Source organism: Artemia franciscana, chromosome 6 (genome assembly GCF_032884065.1).
Source record: "Artemia franciscana chromosome 6, ASM3288406v1, whole genome shotgun sequence".
NCBI lineage: Eukaryota > Metazoa > Arthropoda > Branchiopoda > Anostraca > Artemiidae > Artemia > Artemia franciscana.
In genome coordinates, this window is record NC_088868.1 from 2,685,278 (window position 1) to 2,697,379 (window position 12,102).

The 12,102-nt window shown below is 31.1% G+C and overlaps 1 protein-coding gene across 1 annotated transcript in view; it reads left to right on the forward strand.

The window, feature by feature from the left end:
- The first annotated feature begins 553 nt into the window (after positions 1-553).
- LOC136028458 (activin receptor type-1-like) overlaps positions 554-12,102 on the forward strand; it is a 29,191-nt gene continuing 17,642 nt past the window's right edge. Inside the window, exons 1-2 of the mRNA XM_065706299.1 lie at positions 554-612; positions 3,665-3,864. Coding sequence (XP_065562371.1) covers positions 3,792-3,864 — 73 coding nt within the window. The 5' untranslated portion in view covers positions 554-612; positions 3,665-3,791. The remainder of the gene's footprint in view (positions 613-3,664; positions 3,865-12,102) is intronic.

The window sequence follows — 12,102 nt, forward strand, 5'->3', positions numbered from 1 at the left end:
TTGACTCCGTGGAACTGTAATTACCGGCACAGAGAGTGTGTGTTGAAAAAAAAGTATGAATTTTGAATCATTATTAAACATTCCCATCCATCTGAATTTTACTAATTGTAGAATATTTTCAAATTGTTAATTGAGAATAAAAAAAAGCTTACTGTATCCTAATAAAATTTAGTTTGGATATTTAGTTGTCTTACAAGTTGGGAGCTTTGGGAACTAAGGGTTCTGGCCACTAAAGTAAAAGTTTTGGGTTCCTGAGTGCTTTGGTGCTAGGCGTAAAAAATTGTTGGTGAAGGCATAAAAGCTTTAAGCCCTACTCATGTTAATTTCTGCTCGTTTTGAGTTTCACTCGGTTATTTATTGTAATTTCTGTTCGTTTTAGGTTTCACTTATTTATCGATGCTGATCTGTGTCAGTTTTATGATTGGTAGATTATTTGATTGTATTTTCGCTAATTTTTGGTTTAGTGGAGTTCTTCACTTTTCTTTGAAAAACTTATTTTTTGGAAAATGTTTTTTTAATTAACGCTTAGTAGAGACCCTGAGTGCCGTTAATCTCGTTTGAGTGGCAATCCTGTTTATTATTATTTGAAGAACTAGATTAACATTTTTGAAGGCAAGAGTTTTTTGTGATTTCTGAAGGCCTAGTTATAATTTTCTACACATTGTAAAGATAAAATTTACTTTAAAATTGTTTCAAAGTTTTTATACAAATTCTTTTATAATTATACCTCAACTGTCCTTATTATAAATAATTTTAGCACTAAAAAAATATAGCATTTTTTGTTTTGGATAATAATGGAAAAATGGTTCTTAGAAAATGTAGTATTGTTTTGTGGAAAACAAGCAACAAGTCATACTTCAATTGAAAACTTGTCATTTTTGAATTGGTACTTAAATTTGAATTTGTGGTAAAAAAAATTATTATATTTGTAAAGAACATAAAAAAAGGCATCAAGTGGTATGTTCACTTTATTTGTAAGTCAGTTGCATGAATGGTCATAATTCTTTGAAAATTTGTCATTTTTAAGAGCTGAAAAATTGCTTAAATTTGAATTTAAGGTAGAAGCAATTATTATATTCATAAACAGCATAAAAAAGGCATTGAGTGGTATGTTTACTTTATTGGCAAGTCAGTTATATGAACTGCTATAATTTTACCACTAACTTTTCTAGTCTGTTGTTTTCTAGATGGTAGGCTACTTAGCTTATTTTCTGCTCCTTCCTATGTTTTGTATCTTTATTAAAGATTTAGGTTGTACAAATTTAGGGAAATGTTAAAAATCATCTTATTACCTAAAATTTTATTTGCCAGCTAGATAAGGTGGTGTTTAACCTCTAGTAGAGAATCTCACTAGGGGTATTGGCTATATTATATTTTTCTCAAAATTATTTAGGAAGAAGGCAACCGTCCCCCCCCCAAACAACACCCCTGTGATACAGGCTTGGTGACTAGGTACTGAGTATTCTCATATGCCCTATTGTCAACTGATGGGTAGTCAATATTACCTTCATTCCTACTTTGGAGCAAGTAAGGTCCAATGCTAGATTTGTTCAGTTCCATTACTAATATGGGCAGTTATTTATGAAAGATACACAAATAAATAAAAAAATGTGCCACTGATAAAAGGATATCACTGTGCATTCAGTCCAGTAACATGTTTGCCCTTGTTTATGCACACATATGTTAATCTTAATTGTAGAGAATTAATAGTGACAACCCCAATCACATTTTGAATACTTAGCATCCTTTTCTTTGTTCCTTTTTTGCCTCCTTTTGGAAACCTAGCTGATGCTGAAAAAAAAGTATCCTGACACAAGCTATTAAAGATTTTAATCACTCTTTGGGTACAAAATCTTGTCTGATTCTATGGTTGGCTAAGGGCTTATAGAGCTTCTTTTGTGTTTCTTTTTAATTGACAAGGACTATAAAGAGCTTGTTTTTGGTGTAGTTGACATACTTATCTGTTAATACCATGATGTTGTTTCTTAACCATAGTAAAGGTAATAAATATCTTTGCTAATTGATGTGTTGTTTAAAGTTTAGAGCTGGAGTACACTTCTGTCAGGTTTGTTGGCAAAAACTGAAGTGAATCACTCTCTGAGAAGATCAATTAGCCATAGGAGTGGTCAGGATTGACCCAGAGGCAACTACCTTTCAATTCTTTTTTGATTTTTATCCAAAAGGAATTTTTTTTTAGTTTTTCTATTTTTCTAAGTTGTCTAAAACAGTCTCTGCTTGCAGGTTTTGGTTGGATGGCTTAAGTGATGATTGAGACAACATACTTGACATTTAGATTTTGATGTCTTTTTTTCAAATCTATATATGAGTATAGACCTAATCCTAATCATCCTAGAAGTACTTTAGTTTAGGGGCATTGAAGTAAATTACCTTATTTTGTTAGTAATTGGCTGATAGGCATTCTCTGTAAAGGAAAATTAGCAAAGATATAGTAGGCTATTGGCCAAAAAAAAAAAAATGAAATAGAACAAGGTTCTCAGTTCTCTGTCTAGCACTTTTTCCAAATAGAATAATTTCTAGTGTTAAAATATAGCACTAGGTTATATTCAGAAGTTTTTTTTCTGTTAATTGTTCTTTTCATTTTTCTGTTTGATATTATGAATCAATCATTGGCAATAAGTAAGCTCAAAAGATAAAGTAAAACTCACAAAATCAGTAAACTTCTACGAACTGTTTTTGGGCCACATCTTGATATCATTAAGTGGTGAGGGGTAGGGTTGTTTGAATGCAATGTATATCTGCAGCATTTATCATATCAAAATTAGAAAAGGACAACACTTTAAACTCTAGTGACTTGTTTGCTATTATGGACCATTGACAAGAAATAATAACAAAAGATAATTGAAAACCCACAAAATCAGTGATTTTTAGTTTTAATTTAGGGCTACATCTTAAAAGCAGCTGAAATGCCTTATGCAACAACAGTAATTATACAATATTTAGAAAAAAAGGCAATGCTCTCTACTAGTGCTTGGACAAACCTACCAATGACTATTAAAAAGTACAAAAGATAATTGAAAACAAGTAATTACTCTATTAAGTTATATTTTCATTAATGGTTTGCTATTTGATCATTAGGTTTTGTGTTTATCATGGTTTTGAGGTATAATTTGTGAAATCTAGTTAAGAAATGTGTGTCTAGTCACTAACATATAATCTCTAATGCATAAAGCTTGTATCTGACATTTCATGCATCTGTTTTGTGATATGTTAAGTTGTAACTCTTAATAATTACCAAAAGCCATTAGTTTCAAAGTTTTCAATTCTCACTCTCATGCCTAAAGGTTGTATCTGATATTTTCATACTTCTGAGGTAATTGCCAAAAGCCATTTGCAAAGTAGTTTTCAAATGGAAGATTAAAAAGAAAGTATGTACCAGGGGGATTAAAGTGGAATTAAAGAAACTTTGCAAGCAATTCTTCCTGTTTAGGGTAGTTTAGCAAACAGATTTCGGTAACTATGACAAAAGTTTGAAAGTGCAAAATAGCCTGAATTTTGCTACTCTTTTTTTTAATTTACTTCTTTTGGATTCATTTTATCATGTTTTTGGATTGAAATTTTTACTTTAATTTACTGCTTGTTAAAACATTGCTTTTTCTGAATCTAGTTCCATTAAATGGTAGCTTTTTTTATAATTAACTTTCAGAAGATTTATATGTCAACACCTTGTCTTCTCCATTTGGTCCAATGAGAAATCATGATGCATCTTCTAATTATTGAGCATAATAGCTTCAAAAAGTAAGGAAAGAGATCAAGTGCATGAAGCTTTGAAGATGAATCCATATTTGGCTGTTATACTTCTTAGTTTCTTTTATACATCTGGACTTACTTTTGAAACAGAAAATGGTGAGAAAAGCATTTGTTACTATATTGGAAGACATAGGTGACACAGGTCTGACCCTTAGGGGATTGTTGAAAGATATCACAATTGTTCTTGGGGGAACAATAGAACGTTTAAATACCCACTCCCTGGAAAATGCAGTCTCAAGTTTTTTTTTAGAATTTTTTCTTCATTATTGGATGATACTGTTTTTTATGAGATATGAGATATAAATTTATTAAGAAAAGAAAACAAACACTATTTGCCATTTGCCTGCCAAGAAAGGTAATAAGCTTGTAAGGGCAAGCAAGCTTATCACCCTCAGCTTATTAAAACCACATTCATATCACGCTACTCAATACAAAAGAAACTCAACTTATGAAGGAAGAAAGGAAAAAAGAGAAAGAGGAAAAAGACAAGAAGAAAACAGAAAAAATTAACAGCAAGTAATTTAGGGAAATGCCTTGAATGGAATGACAACCTGGAACGGGCCTTACATCAAAATTATTCACGAGATAAAAGAAACTTCTTTACCTGTGACTTGAAAGCCAGAAGACTAGGTACATTTTTCACACCCTCGGGCAAAATATTCCAAATATGGGGACCATAATGGCAAATCACAAAAGATGCCTGAGTAGTACTCCTAAACTCATGAGTTAAGTTATCAGCTTTTCTTGTATTATGATTATGATGGTCTCTATTAAAAGTAAAAAGGTTTTCAAAAGCAGGGGTGAGGAGGCAATTCAAATATTTATATGAGAAAATCGCAACTGTTTACAACAAACAGCAGTATTGTATATATGTTACACCCATTGGCACATTAGTCTCATACCCTTTCTTAGGATGGAAGGAGTAGTTTTAATAAGGGTTTTAATTGAGTGGTTTTAATAAGGAAGACAATAGTTGATAACAGAAGTATAAAGTGAATATAGACTCCTGTTTTTTCATTTTCTGGAAGGGGGGGGGGGTTGTGACTCAATTATACCTATGTTTAGATATGCTGTATAATCCCTTTCTTTCTGTTGAGGCAGAGTCTTGCATAATCTTAAAAAAAAAAAAAAAATTAACAATTCCATAAGACAACTTTTAAGAGTAGTCTTAGAAGCTATTTGGGCAATTGCTATAATTTATTATTTACACATGGTGAGGATGGACTAGTGGATTCTATCTCATATTAGTCAAAAGCCCCCCTCCCTTCCCCCTGAATTGTGACAAAAAAACATACCCCTTATTGTGTTTGTCTAGCCTATTATTGACTTGATGTATTATATTATTTTGAAATCAAACTTCTTCTTTAAAGAACTTATTCAGCTAAAAATTTCATACCATATGTGTGTTAATAAGGGAGACAATGTAAATAAAAACTGCTGTTACTGCTAACCCTAGGACTCATGCCAAAAAAACTTATTATTTTTTTGTTTTCAGAAGTTAATTATTCTTTAATTTAGCTATCATTGAGATTTGACAGAAGTAATACAATCCTGTATTTGGACAGTTTTTCAATCTCACTTCTGTCATTATTTTTCATGTTAGTTTTTCATTTTATCTTTGTTTTAGTCAGTATTCTTTTTCTTCTTCTCTTTTTTATTAGTGATTTATTTGAGATTTTTTTTAATTTTTTTTCTTACTTAATTTTTAAGTCAGCATTTTGTTTTTAGTCAGCATTCTTTGAAAAAATCGAATTTATTTACTGTGAATAGACAAAGTATTCACAGTATAAATAATAACTAAATCTTCCCGGCCAGGTTTTTAGGAGGTTTTATATAGTAGCTCTGCACACATTAAAGGAACATGTGTGCCATCTCCTGAAATAACAACCTACACCACTTTTTTTTTAAATCAATCTATTTCTATGTATGAACCTATCAGATAGTAGTTGATATCTGACGGAAAGAACATTAGAAAGAATGATAGAAAATCCAACTTCATTTAACAATGTTTGTGTGTATTTAAATAGACTCTGGGACAAAAAGTTTTTTGGACCAATTCCAGCCCTATGTATATATATATATATATATATATATATATATATATATATATATATATATATATATATATATATATATATATATATATATATATATATATTATATATATATATATATATATATATATATATATATATATATATATATATATATATATATATATATATTATATATATATATATATATATATATATATATATATATATATATATATATATATATATATATATATATATATATATATATATATGTATCTGTGATTTTTAAAGAAAGTACAATATTTTCTTTCTGAAAATTGTCACTATTTTTGAATTTAGGAGCAGAATCTAGTTGTCATGGAGAAATTTGTCTAAGGCCTTAATTTTGGAAATAAATATTTTATATGAGTGATGTCCCAAGTACTTGGAAGAGGGAGGCTGCTGATGAATTGACTTTGTCTCTTTGAATGATTTTTCATAACCTTCAGAAAATCAAGTTGAGTTTAAAGCTAGACACTTATAAAAAAAAAGCAACAGAGACTGAAATCTGGTTCACAGACTGAATGTGATGGTATATGGCTTAATCAGATGCAATTAAATCTGGGTTTCCGTGAAACCTGCTATACATCTTTTTTTTTCACAATCATGGGTTGTAAAATATAATATATGACCATAAACTAGCTGATTAACTAAATCCATTTAAGGCCCAAAATTTTGAAAAAAAAACATTTTTCATGTGAATGACTGCACAAATGCTCAGAATTGTTATTCTACATTTTTCTGAAAATGTATGTCTCTGTTGTATTTTTTTTTTAATTTATTGTTGATAATGTAGAATCAATTGTTGGTATAAATCTGCAAAAAAAGTTTTCCAAATAAAATAAAATTAAAGCCTTGCAGAGAAATTTAAAAAATGTCTCTCTTTGCAGCAAGTATAAATTGGTCCCCTGGTAGCCTACTGATATTTCAGGATTTTAAACAAGATTGTTCAAAGAGATTCACTTTTCTTCATAATTGACTGTCCCCGATTTTGATGAAAAATTCTTGGTCTGTTTAGCAAATAAATATGTTAAAATGAAATGTAAAACTGGCATCATAACATTATTTTTTTGTTATTATAAAATTGATAAGGATCCTCCATTGAAGTATCAATCACTAATAAAAGAAAGAAAAGTAAACTTTTTTTTTGTATTCTTTGCTAAATATTGTTGTCATCCCAATTTTACTGATTACATAACATAGTATTTAAGATTTTCATAAAAATGAACATATAAATTCAAATCATATTTTTTAAAGGCCTAACTATTTACTTCTAAATTCTTAGCCAAAATTCTAGTCATGATCTGAATTGTTTAAGGAAATGTTTTAGATAAAACACAGATTGGATTTGGACTTTATTTGAATCATCAAAGTAAACAAAACACCAACTTATAACAAAGTTAAATTGAGAGGTTTAACTCGGTTAGTCACCCTTGCCACAAGATAGAAACTAGAAAAAATGTACTTCTCATGAAGACAAAATCAAAGAAGAGGAAGTGTCTGGGAGGGGAGATATTTATTTTTAGTTCATTGGATTTTAGCGTTTTGCTTGCATAGATGCTGAAGAGATAAAGGTGCCCACAGTGTAATTTTTTTTATATATCGGGTTTTATACAGGGAGGAAGGAGGGTCTCAAATCTCAAATATGTGTACGTTTAGTATTGGTAAAGAGGGATCATAGCTTGAAATCTCATTGCAAATTTAACATTTCAGAATCTGGGCTTTACCTTAGGAGCATCCAACTGAAAAACTAAAAATCTCTTCTTGGGTCATGATTGACAATTTGTCAGGAGATGTTGTTTTAAAATATCTTATTCCAAGGAAACACTCGAAGTTATTTGATACTTAGCTCAGTTTGCACCTATTTTACTCAATTTGCACCTATTTTACTCAATTTGCACCTATTTTGTACGCTTACTCCATACTTCACCCCCAATTAAGAAAGGTTAGGAGGTTAAATTCCCCAACTTCAACTCTAAAATCTTGTAAGCCTCCTGAAAGTTGTTTTGGCTTTGACAGACACATTTTCCAACACACTGATCATTACATACAGTTTAATGATGCCAATGGTCATTTCTAACTATATAGACTTGACACAGTGGGCTAGGAAAGCAATTGAAATAAAAAAGCAACATTTTGCTAATCTCTCCAATTAAGAAAGATTAGGAGGTAAAATGCCCCAACTTGCCTTTAAAAATTACCAGTTCCTCAATAGATTTGACAGCTATTTTGTCTGGCCTAGTTTTATTTGATTAATGTCTGTTTTTGAACGATTTATTGAGCATCAAAACTCAATAAATAAAACTCTAAAATTTGGTGAGTCCTCCTGAAAGTTGTTTCAGCTTTGGCAGAACGCATTATCCACCACCCTCATCATCACATACAATTTGTCGATGCCACGGCCATTGCTAACGATAGAGGATTGATACAGTGGACTAGAGAAGCAATTCAATTGAACAAAAATTTATTCTTGCAAATCTTTCAATAAATAGAGATTCAGGTAATTAAATAAGAAACCAATAGCTAATGAGGGTACTGAAGTTTTACATAATCACCAAGGGACTAGATTAAACAAAAGACCTAGAAGAATTGCAACAGTAGAAGCAAATAAGAGGATTATTCTGCAAAAAAATAATTTCGTAAATTTTTTATTTTATCCTGTAGCTTCAGTGGTTTCATTGAAACAACTATTTAGCTTCTGTGAAACAAAATCACAATAGCAATAATTGCATATATAGATGTTTTTTTTTTTTGTTTCCTGATCTCACATTCTATTAATTTTATGTTATTTTAGATTCTATCTTTGCTTCTTAGTGTTTAAGACGCCTTGTTTCATACAAGCAAAATATCCGCGTTGTTTTTGTTTTTCTTTCCTTCTACTGGCCATAGTCCCGTGTTTTTCTTCATTTTGAGATTTCTCTCTCTCTCTTTTTTTTAAGGATTTTCACTTTGGCCCTCGAAGATAGATCATGATCATTGAGAGTGTGTGCTGTTGACTGAGCAAATCTTTATCAGACAAAAAAGCCGCTAAGCATCCTTGCGCGGTCCTTATTCAATAATACGATCACTACTATTTTCAGAAATTTTAATAAGATAGATAGATACATGCATATTTACAACAAGAATTAAACCCCATAAACAAACAGCGGAAATGCCTTATGGCATACTTAATCGGGGGTATATCACCGAAAAAAGAAGAAAAACCATCATCACTTCAGCTTAAACTAACGTACACTTCTTACAGAAATCAAACTTCAACACTCACAACAGAAGATATTACAGGAAACCAGGAATGTAATATCTGAATAAGTTCAGAAACTGTTTTTTTCTATCATTACAATTTCTCACAGACATTGGGATTAAATTCCAAACTTTCGGGCCAGTATGATGCAAGCTAAATGCCACTTGCACTGTTAGCCTAATTTCAAAACAGAAATCAGAACTATGAGATGTTGGGTAATTGTGGAATTGTGAATTTGTCAGGAATGATCTTGGGAAATTTAGTCAAAGTTGTCCAAAAACATAATTGTGGCAAGTATTAGAAATGGCAATAAAATGATGTTCATGAACAGAGAAGAAACCAGAAGATCCATAAAGATGGCTAACTGAGGATCTATTGTTAACATAACAAAAATTAACAAAAATTAATCTAAGGGATTGACTAAGAGTAAGGGCTAAGACTAAGAATGTATTTTCACGATTCGGGATTGACAAGATCTTTTGGTGGATTCTTTAAGACTACTGCATAGGTATGTGAAGCCTGGGACAATCCATTATGCCACAAACCAGCATTAGCCCTGAACATGTCAGAATCAACTAGAATATTGAACTTTAGTAGACATAATTCATTTACTTTTCGAGTAAGCACAGCAGTTTGTTTACCTGGCACTACAGGAACTTCATCAGGGTCAAAAATGACAAAACTGGGTAGGACAACTTTACATTCATCTCAGAGATCAAGACATCTAATCATGTCTCCAAAATTATCAATCATGTTTTGTCTATCTGTAGCACGTGTAGAAACTGCAGCTACAGTCCACATCAATTTGTTGGCTTCAAGTATCAAATCAGTGGTAAAAAAAAAAAAAAAAAAATATGGAACTGCATTCCAAATCAGTATTTTGCCTGTCATCGCAGTGTAAAATGAAACGATTAGACACAGACAGGAGAGCAAAGATATCCAAAATAAGAGACACAGACATATTCAAAATAAGAGTTCAGATTGATCGGACATTTTTACAAAAACAGGCTTATAACAGATCTTTGTAACATTTCACAATTTCTCAGGTAAAAAGGGCTTACTCATGTCATTTTAAGTGATGTCATTTTCAATTTTGCTCATAGTAAAAGTGTTAAGTTTCCTTACAATCTCGGCTCTAAGTTCCTGAGGAGCCTCAGCTTTATCAATAGAAGCCGTAATTCTCTCTACTCCTCTTTGTTTTTTTTTGTCATGGCTGGCCAGTTCAGCTTAAGAACTTTCACTAAAGGGTGTATCCTAGCAACCGTTTTATTCCTTATATTTATGAAGGTTTTTTATATTGCTCTCTCAGAACAAACTAAATGAAGTTGCTGTAGTATTTATGATCACAATTTTGTTCCAACTATTGAGTCAGCTCAAGACCCAATGCTATTTGCATTTGCAGATGATAGTGCTCAGAAATTCTCTTGGATGTTCAGAAATTAATGATTCTTCCCTTATCATGAAAGTGTATTCTATTCTAGAAAGAACCTTTGCTTGGTTCGATGCAAATCGCCTTTCACTAAATCTTCCTAAAACTTGTCTACCCCTTTTCCCAGATCAGGTACTTTTTTCCTTTGGTTCAAACTATTTCTACCATTCATGGTGATATAATTCGTCCCCCTGATAGACATGTTCGTTTCCAGGGTATTTTATTGGACGAAAATCTTTCTTTTACATCACTGTGCTGTCGTGAAACTTACGCTTTCTAGAAACCCAGGAGTTCTTTGGAAGCTTCGTCATTGTCTTTCTGGTTCAATAATAAAGATCCATTTTCTCTCGCTTGTTCAACCTTGTATGTACTACTGCCCAACAGTATGACTATGAAAATTCACATCTTTTACCTTTCGCGTTTTCAAAATATATAACTGAGCAATTAAATTAGTATCTGAGGTGACAGGCCAGCTCAGCGTCAATTTAATGGATGATCAATCCACACACATCTTTCTTTCTTCTTTTTTCATTTTCAAGTATTTTCATGGACTCCTCCCTAACTTCTTCAAACAATTATATCTTTTAAATTCTGAACTACTATAGGAATCTTGTGTTTCTTTTTCTTTCAGAAATGACATTGACATTTTCATTCATAAAACCAAGACCATAAGATCAGATTTTAATCCAGTTTTTTGTTGTGCCTCCATACGGAATTTCCTACCAGTTAAAATTTCTATCATTCTTATGAACGATTTTAAAAAGAGCTAACCGACCACCTCTTATGCCCTGACAGTTAGTTTTTCTTCTTTTTTCTTTTTAATCTTTATCTTTCCTTTTCAATTTGTTTCATTCATTTATTTGATTGGTATGGTAGTTTTGTTTTTATTTTTCTTTTTTTCATGCCCTTGTGTTTAATTTTAATGATATTTTTTAATCTTATGTTTAGTCTCCCTCTCCCACAGGCCAAAGAGCCTTTATGGGGGTCTAAAGTTTTGTAATTTTTTTACCTGTTTCCTTTAAATAAATAAATTGATTGATTGATCACAAATCATTTTTAGTTAAATTTGTGTGCAAAGCATTTACTTAATGCTCCCCCAAAATTCCTATTTAAAAAAATTTTTATTCATATTGAATTTAACTTCAATTTCTTCATGAGTAACTTGTTTTATACCCAAGTTAATGCTAATGAGGGAGGATTTTTTTTTAAAGTATTGTATGGCTGTGGGTTTTCTTTTAATATTTTATTTTAAAACCGCCTCCATGAGATAGTGTCTACTAATTGAAACTATTCACAATGTTTTTTGGTTCTACCACTTCTACAAAAATGGTTTTCCTATTAATGTGACAATCAAACAGTTCTGGTAACGAACTACAAGGAGCGACCTGGCTCAATTGTAACAAAAACTCTAAAAAAACAGAATTTTGATACCAATAGATATATAAAAAGAATTGGATTTTTATATTGATTTCAAACATATAAGTTTAATTAAGTTTAGTCTTACTTATCAGAGTTTATGAGCCTGAGGAAAATTTGTTTTATTTTTGAAAAAGGGAGAAACACCCCATCTAAGTCTGAGAATCGTAGTG